The sequence below is a fragment of the Filicampus tigris genome, chromosome 18, assembly GCF_054856515.1.
Source record: "Filicampus tigris isolate MCC_2025a chromosome 18, RoL_Ftig_1.0, whole genome shotgun sequence".
Classification (NCBI taxonomy): Eukaryota; Metazoa; Chordata; class Actinopteri; order Syngnathiformes; family Syngnathidae; genus Filicampus; species Filicampus tigris.
This window is the reverse complement of record NC_141234.1, coordinates 14,368,098-14,390,000: the sequence shown is the minus strand read 5'-3', so window position 1 is coordinate 14,390,000 and position 21,903 is coordinate 14,368,098. Positions and strand designations below refer to the sequence as shown.

The following is a 21,903-nucleotide window of genomic DNA, read 5'->3' as shown; positions in this document are numbered from 1 at the left end:
CTGAATACTTCCCACACAGTTGTGCTGAAGCAGTCCTTTAAGTCCTCCTCGGCCTCTCCAGACCATCTCTGAACCGTGCGGGTCACAGCTGGCTGCCTGCGGACCAGAGGTTTGTACCCAGACTGGAGAGCCACCAGGTTGTGATCAGCTTTGCCCAGCGGGGGGAGGGGTTAGTGATGTGTATGCCTCCTTGGTGTTGGCATAGAAAAGGTCCAGTGTTTTATTGTCTCTGGTGTGGCAGGTGACATACTGTGTGAATGAAGGCAGAGAGGAGGAAGGGGAGGCATGATTGAAGTCACCGGAGATGAGTACCAGGGCATTTGGGTGCTGTGTTTGTAGCCTGCTCACTGCTGCAGTCAAGACATCACAGGCTGTGTCGCTGCTGGCAGCTGGTGGGACGTAGACGGTCACCGCGATCACGTGACTAAACTCTCGCGGGATGTAGAATGGCCTCATGCCAACAGCTAGCAGCTCAATATCCCTGCTGCAAAGCTGCTCCTTAATCGTGATGTGCCCAGGATTACACCATCTATCGTTCACAAACACAGCCAGCCCTCCTCCTTTCCTCTTTCCACTATCCAGCGTCCTGTCCGCGCGTATGATTTGGAAGCCGTCCAATTCTACGACCGCGTTCGGCGTTAGCGTTGTTAGCCACGACTCCGTGAATAGCATCAGGCTAGCCTCCCGGAAGTCCCTCTCGTGCCGGGTAAGCGCCGCTAGCTCGTCCATCTTGTTGGGGAGCGATCTAACATTCCCCATGATAACAGACGGGAGGACGGGATGGTATCGTCTCCTCCTTTCCCGGCGTTTAACCCCCGCACGAGATCCCCGTCTCTTCCTCCTCAGCTCACGGGGGATATCGGGTCTCGCCCCGGGAGCCGGCGCATGGTTAGCACGGAGTGCTAACAGCTGATTCCGGCTGTAAACAATGGGGGCTCGGCTCCGAGCCAAGTCGCCGGACACGATCGCGCAAAAAATAGCCATCAGCAGCAGCAAGAATACCGCAGTTTGGGTGTCCATTGCTACGCAAGTTACGACTATCAATTATACGAAAAAGGTATGAGGTAGAGTAATATTAAAGAACAAAAACACACGAAAAGGCTCACCGATGAGCCGGAGCTACTGTAGCGGGCTGCCACTCGCGCGGCGCCGGAAGTCCGGAAGTTTTAATGTAAATTATGTCAGATAAATGAATGAGAAACAGTTGGTGGACCGCTGTCCCGTGCGGATCTCGCACTGTGTGTGTGTCGTGCTGTTATAAAATACAGCTGCTTTGAAGCAATCGGCAAGTCAATATTTTTATCCATGGGGGTAATTATGTCAACAAGCACCACGTAAGCTCATTATTTTATTGATTTCGACTGTCTGGTATGTACTACTGTAACACATGATTCATTTAGTTGCCAATTGATTTTTTCATTTTTTGGGGAGGGGATTGCATATATTATTTTGTATTGATTATTTTTCTAAAATGGTGCAATATTGTTTTGTGAGTATACATTTATTTATTTATATTGTGCTTAAGTATTTATTTCTTTTTGAGTTGGCTTGGTACGGCGCATTTCCAGAGCAAAGAAGAAATGAGAGAGAGGTGTTAGTAGGGATGTAACGGTAAGCTAAATCACATTTCGGTTCGGTTTCTTGGAAACTTCGGTTTGATATATTTTCGGTACAAAAAAAAAAGATAAAAAAAAAAAAGTTTATTTTGAAAAGATGACAAGTAAACGGTATATTCTTTAGACAAAATAAATAAAAGTGAACTATTCGGGTGATATTCTAAGAAATTACACCAGAATAAAAAATACACTAACAATAAAGATCTCTTAATTTTGTAAATGATTAAGACACTGAAATCTTTAAACACTCAGCAGCAACAGCCGATGACTATGACACATCGAAGTATTCAAGTTAAAGACATGTTGTCATTACAGGACATATACACTTTTTATGATGAAAAAAATACATGCAATAACAGTTACAATTATTGCTAACTATATTAAAACTCCTTTTAGAATGAAATATAGTAACTAAAGTCTTTATTAAATTATTTACATTTTATTTATTAAATTGTTTTAGGCATTAAAACCTTTGAATGTGCAAAGCATATTGGAACGAATTGGTTATCTTTGTTACAGCTGTAGCTGTTATGAAATGCGCTACATAAATAAAATTGTATTGTATTGTATTGTTGTGGTCGGATTTGTGTTTTGCTGAGTTGATGTTTCCGAGGTTCATGGATGCATCGTAAGGCTCGTGAGAGGAGCAGCGGAGAACGAAGGAGAGAGCTGTTGTACTTTGTTTTTGGCTGAAAAAACTGCTTGCTTCCTCGTCTAAGAAACATTCAAAGTCGGATGATGTTGTTTTAAGTGTTATTATGTTAGACGTGCTACCCACAGCATAGCCGCCGATCTCATGTAGCAATGTCGGCACACAACTTTGGGACTTACACGTACCTTTCCCCATCGGTGATTTTAACAGGACAGCCAGAATGTTACGAAACAGGAGACCGCAGTGCATGGGGGGACCTTAGAGCTTGTTTGCGTATTCGCTTGCTCCTGTCCTGCCGCGTCGGTTGTCTTTAGCAAGGAAGACACCAGAAGAAATACATAAACTCAAACCTATATTGTAACACGCCAGACCACGGCCTCCGAAGATAAGGAAGAACAACTTTTAAGGGTTACACTTCCAACAACGTACGTCATGACTATCACAGGAGCAGGGCGAATTCATCCAAATCATCAATATTTTGAAGCAGATGTAACGCCTCCTCTACTCTAAAGCTTTTTTATTTATTTACGTGTATAGATCATGGTGACCAGCAGCCTTTATCAATGCAGCCGCTGGTTGCAATGGAAACCTTAATCACACGATATAAAAATTGACAGCATCAAAAGGGGGTTGCGTTAACGCCGTTAATAACGCGTTTAACTGACACCACTAGTATTTTTAATTAAAGTTGTGACAATGTCATAAATGATTTAATTAAATTAAAATTTATTTTAGTATATAGCTGTTAAACAATAATTGATTTGCATGTACATTATTAGTTTAGTAAATGGTACATAAAATTGATTAAATTCTTCTAAAGAAAAATTGAGCAGCAGTTACACATGAAATTGCCTAGATATTACAAAAAAATAATTACAGTAACCTCATAAAACATTGGTAGAGTCTACTTAAAAAATGTCTGGATCTATGTGATTCTATTTTGTGCAACCACCTGCAAAAATCAAATTAAGCAAATTCAACACACCATTTTTTTCAGTGTTGGTTTGCCTTCTTGTGTCCTGCAGACGTCAGTGAAAAATATCTTCATCCTGAGCAACACATTAAAAAGGAGGAGGAAAAGCACCTTCACATCAAAAAGAAGGTGGAGGAGATCACGTCATCACTGACCTTTGTCCCTTTAAAGAGTGAAGATGAAGACAAGGGTGAGAGTGAGGAGGACAGAGTGGCGGAGCCTCCAAGCAGCAGTTCAAGTCAACATATGACAACAAAAAGTGATGCAGACCACTGGGTCCCATCGCAAGCACATAGTGATGACACATCACACACTTCTGAGACAGATCATGATAATGAACAAGCTAAAGGTGGTAGGGCATGTCACACTGACAACAAATACTGGGAATGTTGTCAGTGTGGGAAAACATTAAGTTCAAAGTCATCTTTAAAATTGCACACAAGAACGCACAGTGGAGAAAAACCTTTTTCCTGCTCAGTTTGTGGAAAATGCTTCTCTTTAAAGTCAACTTTGACAGACCACACAAGAACACACAGTGGAGAAAAACCTTTTTCCTGCTCGGTTTGTGGCAAAAGCTTCTCTCGAAAGTCAAGTTTAGCAGACCACACGAGAACACACAGTGGAGAAAAACTTTTTTCCTGCTCGGTTTGTGGCAAATGCTTCTCTCGAAAGTCAAGCTTAACAGACCACACAAGAACACACAGTGGGGAAAAACTTTTTTACTGCTCAGTTTGCGGCAAAAGCTTCCCTCGAAAGTCAAGTTTAACAGACCACACAAGAAGACACAGTGGAGAAAAACCTTTTTCCTGCTCAGTTTGTGGCAAAAACTTCTTTATGAAGTCAAAATTAATACAACACACAAGAACACACAGTGGAGAAAAACCTTTTTCCTGCGCAGATTGTGGCAAAAGCTTCTCTCAAAAGTCAAGTTTAACAAAACACACAAGAACACACAGTGGAGAAAAACCTTTTTCCTGCACAGTTTGTGGCAAACGCTTCTCTCAAAAGTCAAATTTAGCAAAACACACAAGAACACACAGTGGAGAAAAAAGTTTTTCCTGCTCAGTTTGTGGCAAATGCTTCTCTCAAAAGTCAAATTTAACAGAACACACAAGAATACACAGTGGGGAAAAACCTTTTTCCTGCTCAGTTTGCGGAAAATGCTTCTCTCAAAAGTCACAGTTAACAAGCCACGCAAGAACACACAGTGGGGAAAAACCTTTTTCCTGCTCAGTTTGTGGCAAATCCTTCTCTAAAAAGTCAAATTTAACAGAACACAGACGAACACACAGTGGAGAAAAACCTTTTTCCTGCTCAGTTTGTGGGAAATGTTTCTCTCAAAAGTCACATTTAATAAGCCACACAAGTACACACAGTGGAGAAAAACCTTTTTTCTGCACAGATTGTGGCAAATGTTTCTCTAAAAAATCAGTTTTAAGAACTCACATGAGAACACACTGGGAAGAAACCATTTGGTGGCAGTTTCTGTGCTAAAAGATTCTTAACTAAACAGCGTGTGCTTGTCAGAATAGCAGTAATCCTTGAATCTTAAAAAAAAGAAACTGAAGGCACTAACTCTGGCAAGATGTAAAAGTGTACATGATTTTTTTAAATAAAATGTGCGATATTGATTATTGAATTTTGAAAAGATCTTTTAATGACATAGTCAATTTTATCAGGGACAGGAGAGCCATTGTGTCTTAGTGATGGTGAAGTTTTTTTAAGTAGTTACATATATATCAAACGTAAATAAAATCGGATGTCAATATTCTTTGCCTTAACAGCGTTAGTGAACATTATGCTTTTTGGTTGTGTTTTTAATCCTGCATCATATAAAAGGAGTGAAAAGAAACTGTGCTTATGAATTCGGTGACTGAAGAACCATTGTGTCTTAGTAATGGTGAAGGTTTTCTAAGTATTTATATCAAACATGTAAATGAAATCAGATGTCATTATTCTTTACCTGTAACAATGTTTGTGAATATTATACTGTTCCGTTGTGTTTTTAATCCCGCATTTATAATCAATAATACATTAACACTACTGGACGGCACAGTGCTCGACTGGTTAGCACATCCGCCTAACAGGGCAGAGGTTGTGGGTTCGAATCCTGGCCTGGCCTTCCTGTGTGGAGTTTGCATGTTCTCTCCGTGCCCACATGGGTTTTCTCTGGGTACTCCAGTTTCCTCCCACATTCCAAAATCATGCATGGTAGGTTAATTGGACACTAATCTAAATTGTCCCCTAGGTATGATTGTGGATGTGAATGTTTGTTTTGTCTTTGTGTGCACTGTGATTGGCTGGCAACCAGTTCAGTGTGTACCTGTCTACTACCAATAGACAGTTGGGACCGGCTCCAGAGACTTGTGAAGATAAGAATGTTGGAAAATGGATGGATGGGTAGATAAAATCATTGAATCTCATTTTTAAATATAATCATGGATGATCAACCAAATGTTTTGTCAAATTATTTTTTTTAAGGTAAATGTACTGTATATGTAAGATTGTTAATTTATTTGTGTTTACATTAATTCAATGACCCAATTATTTTAGTTTAAAAGCATATGTAAAATTTCTTTAATATTGATATAGTAATCCGCTTTTTATAATTGCATGGTTGTTATTGTTGAACAATGTTGGGTTAAGTTAATGACATCCATGCTCATCACCCATATACTTTTTTTTTTTTAATTATTATTTTGGTACAATCATTTTCAACATGTTTATGTAAGAACAACAGTATTTTATCAGTGGCTAACTAGATTTGTAAAGTTAATGAAGGCACGTGAGACTATGGAGGACTGAAAGTGCCAAAATTAAATAAATAAATACACCATTTATTTATTAATTAAATGTTCCATTCATTAATAAAATATAGAATTAAATCAATCAAATGAATAAATTCACCATTAAATAATTAAATAAATGTTTCATTGATTAATTATGGAATTAAATAAATCAATGTATTATTAAATGTATCATTAATTAATTGAATTACCAACGATTGTATGTAAAAAATGTTTTTTATTATTTCACCACTTAATTATTCCATGATCCTGTGTTCCAGTGTTTCGTGAATTTATTTTATCTGTCAGATTGGCCTATCAAAGTTTGGTGGGCAAACTAAATGAATATAATAATCCAGTATATTCATTCATTGAATTCCATATTTAATTAATTAATGACACATTTATCTAATTATTTAATGGTGCATTTATCCATTTGATTGATTTAATTCCACACTTAATTAATGAATGGAACATTTAATTAGTTAATGATATTTTACATTAAATATTTAATGGTGTATTTATTTATTAATTTTGGCACTTTCAGTCCTCCATATGAGACAGCTACGGGGTCCTTGACCCGGAAGTCAGTAGACAGTGTGCAGCTCATTGTGTCATATCTTGCTGTAACTTTTGTTTTGTTTTTTTACATTTTTTAATTAACAAGTTGGACATCACATGCCATAACTTCACACAGAAGTCAAATAAAACAATACAGACAGCAACTGGACAGAGTAAAAATAGAATGCAAAATAAATAAATAAATAAACATTAAAAATACCAGGGATCCTAAATAAAAACTAAGGCACATTGAAAACTTCAAAATGAGAACACAGTTTCACAGTTTTAACAGCTTTCTTATTTTTGCAACCAGATATAGAACGTAAGTATATATCCATCTCTTTCAACAACCAACAAAAGATGGGTGTTGATTTTGAACATTTACAATTGTGAATCTAAAACTTAAACAATACAAGATGAATTAAATAATATTATTTTCAAATAACATGTCATGATTTAAAAAAACAAAAACGTTCTGTAAAGAAAGTTAAAAGTTACATAAGATGTTGTCCAAACTGAATCTACAAATGTCTTGCCACAGCAAGTATAGTCACATTTCCAGAATAGATGCATAACAGTCTCAGAATGGGAGTCACAGAAGGCACAGTTCAGTTCAATATTACAATTAAACTTAATTAAAAAGGATCTCACAGGGTAACATCGTATAATGTATCATTTTAAATGAAACTTATTTCACCTTATTTACTATAAAGTATTTTTGAGGCAGGGTCCAGATTTCTTTCCAACGCACACAGCAGTACACAGCAGTTCCAGTATGATATTAAAGTAGACATAGATACAACCTCAGCTTGTAAAAGAGCACGGATCTTGCGATTGTTTTTATGACAGAAAGGGTTGAGGCATGTTTTACCAATTTTCTGAATCAATAACATCAGTAATAGGAGTGTCAAAAACAGAACCATAGGCAATGTAACCCCTAAACAGTTTGCTGTAGTTTTTGATGCTATTCTTTCTGGTGTATCTGCGCTGTTTAGGGGTCACAGGTATCTGAAAGCGTTGAAGAAATTCCTGATAAGTAAATAATACTCCTCTAACATAAAACAATTGACTCACCCAAATAATATGCTCACACCACTTCTCAAAAAATATGGATTTATTCTCATAAAGTATATCTCTATTATTCCAAATAGAATAAAGGTGTGGTGTAAAGTTGTGTTTGTAAATTATTGACCAAGTTTGCAAGTTTGACAAGCGAAAAGTGTCATGATTCTGGTCTTTTGCAGGCAGCGGCGGGACTGGTGGGCGTGCCTTCTGATGCCGCACCTGTAGTCAATGACTGATCAAGGCCTTTAAAAGGACTGCTTCCTCAACTGCCTGCTGTTGGGTTATTGCCTTGCTTGCCTTCGTATCCAAAGAGACTGTATTGTTCCGAGTTACTCTAGTTGCTGTTTCGTCATTTGTTCCGGTCGTGAGTTTTCCGTGTATAGCATGTTAGTTTGCTCTTGCTGATGGGTTTTTGTTTATTTGAGATTGGAGTTTTTCGTGTCCCGTGTTGGCAAGTGAATTTGCGTTATAGTCTCCTTGCTCTTGTTTTGCAAGCGCTTTTTGTTAATCGTTTTTCTGGCAAGATCGGCCAGCGTCTTTTGTTTTGCGGATGTGAAATTGATTTTTTCTGTAACTAAATTTTGTGTAAGACATTTCCTCTCCTTGTCTGCATTTGTGCGATCCACCAGCCTCCATGTACCCACTGGAAATCGTGACAAAGAGGGATTTTTTTCAATGTTATAATTACATACCAAAAGAAACTTTAATCCACCAATTTTACAAAAAATGTAGTTTGGAATGCAGTTACAAATTGAATCTGGATTATTAAAAAAATATATCAAATCCAGTTCATTTTGAAAGTGTTGTTCGGCAAATCAAAGTTCAAAAAAACTAAGCCCCCCCTCTCATATGTATTCATAACAACAGATTTTTCTTTTATGTAATGTTTTATTCTTCCATAAAACAATTTAAGACCATCTGATCTATATCTTTAATAGTTTTCTTATACGTGCAATCAAAGTGCAGCATAAGTCCATCCATCCATTATCTATACTGCTTATCCTCACAAGGGTCGCGGGCGTGCTGGAGCCTATCCCAGCTGTCTTCGGACACCCTGAATTGGTTGCCAGCCAATCGCAGGGCACACAGAGACAAACATCTGCACTCACAATCACACCTAGGGGCAATTTAGAGAGTCCAATCAACTTACCATGCATGTTTTTGGAATGTGGGAGGAAACCCATGCAGGCACGGGGAGAACATGCAAACCCCACACAGCCACACAGATCGAACCCATGACCTCTGAACCGTGAGGCAGACGTGCTAACCAGTCGACCACCGTGCCGCCGTCAAAAATACCAAATACAATGTAATTTGAAGGAATACACAAATATAATAAATGCAATTCCGACCTCTCTAAGAGCGATGGTGAAAGAAGATATTAGAAATTCTGGAGTCTCTCAAAATCTGAGACTTGTGCATAGCTGGGGTGGATTTCTGTGGTCATGTATATAATAACAAATTTATCAGGAAATTGTTAGATGAATATTACCCTAATCCAATTAAAAGGTTGTATATCTTGAAACGATATGAGAGGGATAAGATACAAAGCATAAGAAAGAATTATATTTCATTCCCAGTGCCGCCCAAAGCGAATGAGGTTCAATTTAAAATCTTGAACGAAATTTACCCAACAAAGGAGTTTTTAAGAATGAAGTTTGATTTTGATGTGAACAATTGTGTATCCTGTGATGATGTTGAAAATCTAAACCATTTGTTTTTTCATTGCAATGCTGTATATTCCTTCTGGAGTGATTTAGAGAGTTGGTTGCAATCTAAAAATGTAAACTTCCCCTTGACAGAAGAGACTATTTTGTTTGGCATGTTTCAGGAAGATAAGAATTTGGAATTTGTTTTGAACGTTTTATTGCTTTTAGGGAAGTTTTTCATCCACAGGTGCAGATATCTGAGAACAAAGCCGTGTCTACTCCACTGGAAAAATGACTACTTACTTTTTTGTAAATCTCTGAAAGTGATTAAGGACAAAAAAAACCTTTGCCTATTCTCTTTATTGGAAATATTTGATTTACTGTAGAAAGCCCCCTTACAAATTTAATTTCTATCCATCCATCCATTATCTGTACCGCTTATCCTCACAAGGGTCGCGGGGCGTGCTGGAGCCTATCCCAGCTGTCCCTGGGCAGTAGGCGGGGGACACCCTGAACTGGTTGCCAGCCAATCGCAGGGCACACAGAGACAAACATCCGCACTCACAATCACACCTAGGGGCAATTTAGAGTATCCAATCAACTTACCATGCATGTTTTTGGAATGTGGGAGGAAACCGGAGTGCCCGGAGAAAACCCACGCAGGCACGGGGAGAACATGCAAACTCCACACAGGGAGGCCGGAGCCGGGATCGAACCCACGACCTCTGAACTGTGAGGCGGACGTGCTAACCAGTCGACTAACCAGTCGACCATCTATTTTCTTTTAATATTCTTTGTTTGTTTGGTTTGTTATATTTTGAATTGCATTGGTATGGTTTGTCTGCTCAATTGATGTGAATTGATGTTATTTGTTAATATTAATGCCTATTTATTTGTATATAACTGTTCAATTGAAAGAAAAAAAGTTAAAGCATTTCCTGTCAAGAAAGAAAGCACTGAGGGGAGTGGTCAAAAGACTTTTGATTAAAAAAACAACAACAATAAAACGTGTATACTTATGTAACGGGGGTGTGTGTAGGGTTCACTCAAGGGCACTCAATTTATTTATTCTCCTCAGCAATCTGCAGAAGACAATACAGACACACAGTTTGTCTTCAAAATGGCACATCTGCTCCACTAAGCAATAGTCATCGAATTGTGAGGGAAGAAGGAAGTTACTACGGAAGCCCAATGGGCATGACGGAAGCAGAGTGCCAAACTGCCCCTTACGCAGGAAATAACTAAATATTAATTCATGGAAATGACTCATTGAGATTAAATACACAAATATAAAAAATAATCATGAAATGATCATTTGAATTCGAAAACATAATCAGGAAGTGAAATTATATATGAAGTATATTTTTAACTCCGTTACACTTACTCTAACATACATTGCTGGTTCTTAAACAGTGAAAGCACATTACAGCGCTCTTATTGGAGACTCTAGGTACTACACATGACACTCACAGTGATTCGTATCCATCCATCCATTATCTGTACCGCTTATCCTCACAAGGGTCGCGGGCGTGCTGGAGCCTATCCCAGCTGTCTTTGGGCAGTAGGCGGGGGACACCCTGAACTGGTTGCCAGCCAATCGCAGGGCACACAGAGACAAACATTCGCACTCACAATCACACCTAGGGGCAATTTAGAGTATCCAATCAACTTACCATGCATATTTTTGGAATGTGGGAGGAAACCGGAGTACCCGGAGGAAACCCACGCAGGCACGGGGAGAACATGCAAACTCCACACAGGGAGGCCGGAGCCGGGATCGAACCCACGACCTCTGAACTGTGAGGCGGACGTGCTAACCAGTCGACCACCGTGCCGCCCGTGATTCGTATCCTCAGACGGCAATTCGTGCGTAGTGCAGATTCGTAGTCGTAGAAACGAGACTTATAAAACAATGCACTCACAGTTTTTATTCGCAGTCACAAGGAAAGACGTCAAACCCTCACAATTGTGATTCATGTTATGAAATGCGCTATATAAATAAAAACGTAATGTATTCTATTGTATTACTGACAAAAGACTAAAGTTTGCAGAAGGTGTTTTGTGTTAGAAAGCAGTGTAGCAAAGAATAATCAACAATAATAATGAAGAAAAAAAAACAAAGTCACGGGTTGCACATACACGAGTAGAGGATTTTTATTTTTTCCTTGCACTGTCACAAATTTTAAGGGCAAAATGCCACCATTTAGGGGCAGTCCAAAAGGTCACAAACATCTAGAAAAAAAACAGGTGAACAGACATTTATCTGGTTCATAATGTCTATTATGTTCGATTAGTCTTGTCAGACCAGATGAATTCTGATGAGCATAATAAAAATATATAAAATCGAACAATCTAACATTACATCCCACAGTAAAAAGGGACAATTAAAAGGCCACGGTTTTTGACCGACTCCCTTCGGTCTACATTAAGAAGTTAACACAAGCTAATTTATTCCTTCCTTCAACTTATTCATTGCTGTAACCTAAAACCATATACACCTTTGAAAAATACATTTATATTTAACTATATTTTGCTATCAAAGAGACGACAAAACGGGATTTTTTTGACGTGAGCCTTTATTTTGAAAACTAAAAGTTGCCGGTACAAACTACCGCTAATCGATCTTCCGCTCATCGAGGTCCCTGTGATCGTGAAGGGAGGTAGCCACAAGCCTTACATACCGTATTGGAATTCCAGTGGCTTATGCACGTCTTTGCTTTGCGTTAAGCAATATTTGATGTCTTAATACCGAACAGACTGAAGCCTCGGCAGTGTACGACGTCGTTCACTGCATTACTGGACTCAAACATCAACCAGTTAAGTGTTTGTGTGCGGTTAAACTCGTCTCAGCACGCATTGATGCTTATAGCTTAGCTCGCTAACCGCTATCAAAGGGACGCCTTTGTTAACCGCGACACTTCACCAACTGCTGCTCAAGTGTGATGTTGTTGGGATTATTGTGCCAATATGTCTGCAAGACGGACAACAAAGTACGAGGAGGAACTGTGTGGAATCAAAGAAGAGATTGAGCAACATCTTCAACGGCTGGGCGATGTTTGTGAGCAGCCTCGAGTTGTGCTGCGCAGAGCAGGTTTGTACACTTCTTACGCTCACTTTCGTTGTGGGGGACTACTTTCTTTCGTTAATGGAATATTCTTGTGCATATTGCAACGGAAACCTCAATACCGTATGCTAGTAATGCCCGGATGAAGTAGTTTGGGAAATTTTTTTATTTTTTGCTTTCTGATTTCCCCACTGTGGGATCAATAAAGGCATTCTTATTCTTATCTGCTGAGAAGAGTCCGGCTGCGGCCGGGGCGTTCCTGTAAGGATACAAGGACGCCCACTGGGCGTTCCTGTACGCGTTTTAACGACCAATGAGAAGGATATCAGTTACAGCCGGGGTGTTCCCAACACGACACATGGTGAGGGACGCGCAGCGGGTCCTCGTGACTTCAATCAAACTTCTATATCAACAGTTATTAAAATGTGGTGAATCGACAAAGCATCGTTTCAGTAAGTAAATAATTGTTTATTTCGACAACACTCACTGTAAAGCATTGTATTCACATAATATACCTGTCTTGTCATCTTAAATGTATTTGAATACAATGTAAATAATACGATGTAAATAAGCCAAAAGAAAGCCGTGCATTGGACTGTTTCTGGTAGTGATGCTAACGTTTTAGCTAGTATTGCAGTATGCATGAAATGGCTAACAGGCTGCGCAGTTTCCAATGTAGACAAAGTATAACTTGCTGTCGTATACATATTTTATACTGTACATATGGGTAATTTAGCAATAATATGCTACCGCTTCTCGGCTCGCCTATCTGTGGTTAATGTGTTTGATGCATTTTAAGAAGCATGACATAGCGTCAACGTTTGGGTTTGGAGGGTGAGGGAAAATGAGTACATATTGGTTAATGTTCTCGTTGGCTTCATTCTGCAGCTTCATCTGTCAATTTTGCCAAGCGGCCACAAGCCGAAGGCCACATGATGTGCAGAAAAGGGATGCAGGTTTCTCCACTGCCCCATTTGTCCTACTTATGAAGGTGATTATTCGAAAGTGGCGACACATTTACAGTCCCAAGGAAAAGTGGTGGTGTAGATTTAGAACATTTGTTATGAGGGTATGAAGAAGATGAGGCCCATAACATTTGTCAGTAAGAATATTGTGGTGTTATGAGTACAAGAACATAAGGACTACGTTACCCAGCATGCCAGGGGGTGGCGCGCACCCGACTGCCAACCACAGGCAGTAGAATGTCCATGCTATGCTAAGGAGACGAGTAAAGAGCCAGAGTAAAAACTAAATGCCTTGTCTGCATCTTTCATGAGCTGAAAGACAACACATGGTGTCAGAAGTGGTTGTGAGCAGCCTCGGAGGAGCCACGTAGCGCGGGAGAGGGAAGAAAGAGTCTCCGTTCCTGTGAGTGAAACGTGTTAGCGAAGCAACATGCCAGCGCAGCTTGCTATGATGTGTGTTGGCCACGACCGACGGTGAAGTGAAACGGGACGAAGGGCAGATCGAACACGTAGAAGAGAATCCAGTGTCCGAGTTAAAGGACCGCCAACAACAACAACAAAAAATCTGTGTAATCCCGGTCACGAACCCCAAAGTGTGGTCATGGATAAGATAAATCCACCTACCTCAATGCAACTCACTGGTAATCTTGCCGATAATTGGAAGCGTTTCAAGCAAAGATTTACTATATATTTAGCAGCAAGTGGAGCAGGAGGCGAGGATGAAAAACTCAAGGCTCACATTCTGTTGCATGTGATAGAAGATGCATTGGACATATACAATAGCTTTCAGCTGGATGAATCGAACTTGACTGTGGCACAACTAATGACAAAGTTTGAAGAGTCCTTTGTACCTAAACAAAATGTGACTTTTGAAAGGTACACGTTTTTCACACATGACCAGAAGCAAGGAGTACCTTTTGATCAGTACTTGGCAGAGCTACACACATTAAGCAAAACGTGTGAATTCGACACTCTGAGAGACTCCTTAGTGAGGGACAGGATTGTTTGTGGTACATTGGATAATGCACTCAGAGAGAGACTGCTTCGTGAAACTGGATTTACACTGGATAAGTGTGTCAGTATCTGTAGAGCAGCAGAAACCACCCGAGCACAAGCGAAAGAGCGACAGAGAGGTGAAACAAGACATTTGCCAACAGAAAGGCCAAAAAGAGAAATCTTCAGAGTTTAAATGCAGCAAATGTGGAGGCAGTCACGAGCCAAAATCTTGTCCTACATTTGGAAAGTCTCTGACACAAGAGCCTGTATTAAAGTTCTAGGATACAGAGAAGAGCACCAGGATTTCAGCAGATGCGTCACAGTATGGCCTGGTAGCAGTGCTGCTGCAGCAACATAAAGAGCAATGGTCACCTGTTGCATACGCGTCCCGTGCCTTGACAAGTGCTGAATCAAGGTACGCCCAAATTGAGAAAAAACTTTTGGCAAGTTTGTATGCGTGTGAGCGTTTCCATCAATTCGTCTACGGCCAGATGTTTGAAGTGGAAACTGATCATAAACCTTTGGTGTCCATCATGAACAAACCCTCGAATGACTGTCCGGTACGGATACAGCGCATGCTAATCAGGCTACAAAAATACGACGTGCACATGATATACACATCAGGAAAATACATATACGCCTCCAACACCTTGTCGCGAGCAGTGGACAAAAGAACGTGCAGACAGTGAGACAAGCACAGCAATACAGGGGTATGTGAACATGGTGGTGATGTCCTTGCCAGTGACTGCAGACAGAACAGAACAAATCAGAAGAGAAACTATGGCGGATGACACAATAAAACAACTCAACAAGTCAACGTCAAGCAAATCAGTTGTCAGCTATTTAAAGACTGTCTTTGCCAGACATGGCATCCCATGTGAATTGTTTTCAGACAATGGACCCCAGTTCACTAGTTATGAATTCGCTGCCTTTGACAAGGAATGGGGGTTTCGATGCTCCACGTCAAGTCCAGCATATCCAAAGTCCAACGGCTTGGCGGAATCCTCTGTAAAAACCGTGAAGAATTTATTGAAAAAATCTCAGGACAGATGATTTTCAGAAAAATCTGCTGATCTACCGGAGTGCACCACTACAAAATGGACTGTAACCAGCACAAATGCTGATGGGCAGGCGCATTCGTTCCAACCTACCAGTGAATGAAGACCTGCTGACACCCGAGAGCGCACATAGAGTCCAGCAAGCGATGGTCAAGCAGAAAGCAAAACAAAAACAGCTTCATGATCGCACGGCCAAACACCTGCCGGTACTGAAGCCTGGAGACGTTGTGCATAAGAGAGACATTCCGACCGGTACATGGAGTGAAAAGGGACAGGTGGAGGAGGAAGTTAGTCCACACGTTCCTACAGAATACAGATGGAAAATGGACCGGTTCTGAGGAGGAACCGCAGAGATCTTCAACTACAGCAGACGGCAGAAGTCACTGTGGCCCAGGACAAGGTTCTACAGGACACAGCTGGATCTGCGGAGCTGGCTGACAGCGATCCTGGTCGTATGGACCCTGGCCCGACAGCAGTTTCTGCGTCACCAGCTGCTGAAAGTCTGTCTAGACCTAAGAGACATGTTCAGCCACCTAAGAGGCTTATTGAGCGTTGTTAAAAAATAAAATAAAATTAAAAAAAAAATTGTTTGTAAGACTCGGTTTATGTTTTGATGCTTGAAGAGTTCAAATTATTCTATGAAAAAAAAAAGCATATGGAGAGAAAAGTTTTAAAATAAATAAATGGAGTTTAATGCGAAGTAATGTGGAAAAAAAAGTATACGGGCTTTGTTGCTTACGTTAAGCATTACTTCTTTATAGGGGGGAAAATGTGGTGTTATGAGTATAAGAAAATAAGGACTACGTTACCCAGCATGCCAGGGGTGGAGCGCGTCCGACTGCCAACCGCAGGCAGTAGAATGTTCATGCTATGCTAAGGACACGAGTAAAGCGCCAGAGTAAAAACTAAATGCCTCGTCTGCAACTTTCATGAGTTGAACGACAATACAGACCATTTGTTAAAGCCCATATTTATTTATTTTATTTTTTACTTTCAGGATTTGTGATGTATGCTTGCAAACATGGGTGCAGAAAGCACTGCCACTACCACTGCTGTGCATGAAGGAAAGTACAGCTGGTTTGGTTTCACACCTCAGCACCTGCTACGCTCAGCTACACTGCAAAAAATACTAAATTCAAGAAATAAGTACTTGCCCTTTTAAATATTATGGCATAACACCGTATACTTTGCATATGGTTTGTGTGTGAGTGGATTATTGATGTTTATGTTGACTGCTGGCTGTAAAAAAAATTGCCCCTTGGGGATAATAAAGTGCACCTTGACCTTGTTTTGAGAGCATTCAGACTAAAAATAAGTGAAATTATCTTCCAGTGCAGTAAGATAATTACACTTAGTAAGATTTCTTGAAATAAGACAAATTATCTTGTCTTTTGAAAAGAGAAGAATGCCTTAATATAAGTGGTGAAACACTCATTTCAAGCACTATATTAGGTAAAATAAAGTTGAAACTATAATGTACCATGCATGTTTTTGGAATGGGGGGGGGGGCAGAGTACCCAGAGAAAACCCACGCAGGCACAGGGAGAACATGCAAACTCCACGCAGGAAGGCCCAGGCTGGATTCAAACCCACAACCTCTGCACTTTGAGGTAGACGTGCTAACCACTTACCATGCCACCCTGGAGCACATCACAACAAAAAGTGTTAAGATAAGATAAGCGTGCCTTTATTGATCCCACAGTGGGGAAATTTTCAGTGTTACAGCAGCAAAGATATAGGTCACACAGGTACGGCGGCATAATGTAGCCATTAATGTATAACATTGACGGCAAACATCCATCCATCCATCCATCCATCCATTATCTGTACCGCTTATCCTCACAAGGGTCGCGGGGCGTGCTGGAGCCTATCCCAGCTGTCTTTGGGCAGTAGGCAGGGGACACCCTGAATTGGTTGCCAGCCAATCGGAGGGCACATAGAGACAAACATCCGCACTCACAATCACATCTAGGGGCAATTTAGAGCATCCAATCAACTTACCATGCATGTTTTTGGAATGTGGGAGGAAACCGGAGTACCCGGAGAAAACCCACGCAGGCACGGGGAGAACATGCAAACTCCACACAGGGAGGCCGGAGCCAGGATCGAACCCACGACCTCTGAACTGTGAGGCGGACGTGCTAACCAGTCGACCACCGTGCCGCCCTGACGGCAAACATTCAGGATTAAACCTATGTAAATATACGCAGTAACACACCAACATACATCTACATAAAAAGTATGAGGACCACTCATTTTAGCCTGTACATAGTACAGAGGAAAAATACTAAGTAAGTGACAGTGCTGCAGTGCTGTAGTGAAATGTAAGGAACAGTATTGGATAAAAATAAAACTAGACTAACAGTTGTGGGGAATGTTGAGTATTGCACGGTATTACAGTAGTGGGGATTATTGGGTATTGCACGATATGAGCTCAGGTGCAGGACTGCACAATTGCACTAATGTCCGCCAGTTTGTAGAGACTACACAATGTTCTTGTTAAAGAGTCTGACAGCAGCAGGCAAGAAGGAACGGCGGAATCTCTCCTTTGCACAGCGAGGGTGTAACAGTCTGTCACTGAAGGAGCTGTGGAGTGCTGTTAGGGTGCCCTGGAGGGGGTGGTCCGGGTTGTCCAGCATTGACGACAGCTTGGCCAACATTCTTCTGTCCCCCACCGAGTCCACAGAGTCCAGGGAGCAGCCCAGGACAGAGCCGGCCCTCCTGACCAGTTTGTCCAGCCGCTTCTTGTCCCGGGCCGAGACGCCGCCTGCCCAGGTGACCACTCCCTGGAAGATGACCGATGCAACCACCGAGTCATAAAAGTTCCTGAGGAGTGTCCCCTGAACCCCAAAAGACCTCAGTCTCCTGAGTAGGAAGAGTCTGCTCTAACTCTTCCTATAGAGGGCGTCTGTGTTGTTGCTCCAGTCCAGTTTATTGTTCAGATGAACACCCAGGTACTTGTAAGTTGAGACTCTCTCAACATCTGTTCCCCGGATATTCACTGATGCAGGTGAAGAGTGCTGGCGCCTACTGAAATCCACCACCATTTCTTTGGATTTCTCCGCATTGATCAGGAGTCGGTTCTGCTGGCACCAGTCCACAAAACCCTGAGTAAGTTCTCTGTATTCCCGATCATCTCCGCCTGTGATGAGGCCGACAATCGCAGAGTCGTCAGAGGACTTCTGCAGGTGACAGGTAGGGGTGTTGTAGTTGAAGTCCGAGGTGTAGAGGGTGAACAGGAAGGGAGCCTGTGGGCCCCCCGTGCTACAGAGGAGCACGTCAGACACATAGTCCTGTGTCCTCACATACTGTGGCCGGTTTGTGAGGTAGTCCTGGATCCATGTGGTGAGGTGGTGGGCCACCCCCGCCCGCTCCAGCTTGTCTCCCAGTAGGGTGGGCTGGATGGTGTTGCACCATACAAATGCCACAATGTCACATTTGTATGGTGCCAGAGGGGCAGGCGGTCGAGTGAGTGAGATAACAGAAGTCCGTGATGTGTTTCTAAAAATGGTTAACACCTGTGCTGTTTATGGTCGCTCTAATCGGTCAACTAGAGATTTTATTTTGTGATACCGGAAGGGAAGTCAAATTAACCGGAGGCAAAAACGAAGTTGTTTGAAAGCAGACGCGCACAATGGCTGTCAAATCTTCAACGAGACCACTTAACACCATCATAACATACAAGGTTATGATCTGATGACTTTATATCAGTTATTGTTTTCTGTTTACTTTTCATTCAAGATTTAGTTCGCACTGCTGTTGAACATTAATCTGTTAATTATATAAGTATACAAATTTCATATACATTCATGGAACATTATAGAACATTTTGCTGAGCAATGTGTTGTAAACAAACTCGTCTCTTTGTTAGCAAGCTAGGGCCAGCTCAAAAAGCTTCGACGGGTCATAAAGACGAGTTTATCTGGACACAAACCATTTAATGAAAGACGTTTTACACCATTAAACTAGTGGTCGATGTACTGTGTCAAACAAAAGCAACATACTTTGCTACGAGACAAAGATCCAGCCGACATGCCCCCAAAGTAATTGCAGCCTCTTGATGGCATTGAAGTCCCACCAAGTAACTGCCTCCAATGTGGCGGTGTATGTCCTTATAGCGACCTTTTGCGTTTCTCAAATATGTGTGCTGCGTTCAAATTATGATACCAGTATCGATAACCGACATCTGCGTTTTATTTGTTAGTACCGGCCAATCCGATACCAGCGTTTTAATGCGGTATCGGTATACCACCCGATACCAGTATCGGTAATAATCGGTAATCCACCTGTTTTTAGCCATCACTGGGGGCGGCCATTTTGTCACGTCCGTCGACTGAAAATAACATCACAGTTGCTCAGGTAACAATTAATCACAGCTCACCTGTTTTCTTAAACTGAGCCATGATTGGTCGTTATTTGAACCCTCAGGGCATCTTCTGTAACGTAATTTTCAGTTGACAGAAGTGATAAAATGGCCGACCCCTGAGATGGCTACATTTTGCTGTTTAACTCATATTCCACAAACACAATATTAATCAGAATGCCTTGTTTCAACTAGGGGGAATGCATAGAACATATTCTTGAAAAAAAAAAGTCTTGAAAAAAAATCTTCAATTGGAAAAAACAAGCATTGGATTCAACTCACACAAAAAGCCCCTCAGCCCTTTCAAACACACACACACACCTACACGCGCACACGCACACACCCACACGCGTCCGCGCATGCACACACCGACACACACAATCATGTACATTAGTGTTGCTGTGACAGATATGTTTATTTCGTCTTGTTTATGCGCCGCTTGGATTTAGAACTATACGAGAGCAATAATTTCTACGCACGTCACTTTTTATTGCAGTCTGGCAATGACTTCAAGACGCTGCTTGAGTGTCTTATAAAGGTATTTTGTTTATTAAAATTCTGTTGTGGGTATATTTTAATCTAAATTGTGTACCGCTGAGATTGTCCCGTGTGGCTCTCGATCGTGCTGCATGGTTCCTGCTGTTATAAAATACAGCTGCTTTGGAACAAACGGCATATTATTTTGTATTTATTATTTTTCTAAAATGCTGCAATATTGTTTTGTGGGTATGTATTTCTTTATGTATATTGTGTTTAAGTATTTATTCCTTTTTGATTTGGTTTGGTACGGCGCTAAAAAGAAACAAGAGAGAGAGGTGAATTAGAGTGAGACTGTTCACGTCTGACTCAACAAAACACTGTCCTGCCGTGTCGGTTCTCTTTACCATGGAAGACGCCAGAAAAAAATACATAAAGTCAAACCTATATTGTAACCCGCCAGACCACGGCCTTCGAAGATAAAGAAGAACAACTTTCAAGTGTTACACTACCAATGCGTATGTCGCGGGTATCACCGCGGGGCAGGGGGGCTCAGCCGTGCATGTGTCAGCTAAGAAATTCATCCGTCCATATTGTCAATATTTTGAAGCAGATGTAACGCCTCCTCTTACTCTACAGCTTTTTTAAAAAAATATACATGTACTCTAAAGCTTTTTTTTTTAACATGTATAGATCATGGTGACCAGCAGCCTTTATCAATTTAGCCGCTGGTTGCTATGGAAACCACTTGACTTCACTACCTCCATCCTTACCCACCTGTCCAACTCACCTCCTCCATTACCCCACGACCCCACTGTCCTTGCTAACTACTACAACAGCACTCTCTCCACCTGTCTGAGTCAAATCGCCCCTACAAAAACCAAACTTGTCTCTTTCACTCACTCAGACCCCTGGTTCACCCCGGAACTCCGCATTCTAAAAAACCCGCAAGCGCCAGCTTGAAAGACTACAAAAAATCAGGTTTAACGGTCAATCACATTCCTACCCTGATCACCTTCAGCTATACAAGACAGCCCTCAGCTCCACCCGTTCTGCTTACTCTTCCAACCTCATTCGCACCTACTCCAATAACCAAAAGGCACTCTTCTCCACCGTCAACAAACTCCTTAAACCCTGTGATAACATTTCTACCTCTTTCACCACTGAAAAATGGAATTCATTTCCATCCTTCTGTCAAACAAAAGTTGATATCCTCTACTCCTCACTAACCACCGTTCCCTCCTCCCCTCTCTTTGGACCTGCCTCTGTCCCTCCTACCACTCCGCCCCTCTCTAAATTCACACCCGTCTCCTCTGCTGAGCTCACCAAAATCATCTCTACAATCAAATCGTCAACCTGCAAACTGGATCTCATTCCATCATCCCTCGTCAAGCACTGCTTTCCCAACGTCTCTCACCTCATCACCACCATAGTTAACTCCTCCCTCAACTCTTCCTCTGTTCCCTCCTCACTCAAACTTGCTGCTGTTACCCCATCATCAAAAAATCCACACTCAACCCTGACATCCTGAGCAACTTCCGACCCATCTCCAATCTCCCCTTCCTGCCCAAAATTATAGAACGTGTCGTCGCATCCCAAATCAAAGCCCACCTTGACAATAACCTACTCTTCGAACAATTTCATTGAAACCACCCTACTCAAAATCACCAACGACCTC

At 41.4% G+C, this 21,903-nt stretch overlaps 2 protein-coding genes across 4 annotated transcripts in view; both read left to right on the top strand.

Moving 5' to 3' along the window:
* LOC147132662 (uncharacterized) overlaps positions 1-10,321 on the top strand; it is a 62,018-nt gene extending 51,697 nt beyond the window's left edge. Inside the window, exons 4-5 of one of the 3 annotated variants that reach the window (XM_086013913.1) lie at positions 3,294-3,431; positions 7,833-10,321. In XM_086013913.1, coding sequence (XP_085870039.1) covers positions 3,294-3,431; positions 7,833-7,864 — 170 coding nt within the window. In that variant the 3' untranslated portion in view covers positions 7,865-10,321. Of the gene's footprint in view, positions 1-3,293 lie in introns of all 3 variants that reach the window. The other 2 variants (XM_086013912.1, XM_086013914.1) reach the window with 2 other exon arrangements.
* Positions 10,322-11,906: 1,585 nt separating this feature from the next.
* LOC147132661 (uncharacterized) overlaps positions 11,907-21,903 on the top strand; it is a 31,902-nt gene continuing 21,905 nt past the window's right edge. Inside the window, exon 1 of the mRNA XM_086013931.1 lies at positions 11,907-12,393. Coding sequence (XP_085870057.1) covers positions 12,270-12,393 — 124 coding nt within the window. The 5' untranslated portion in view covers positions 11,907-12,269. The remainder of the gene's footprint in view (positions 12,394-21,903) is intronic.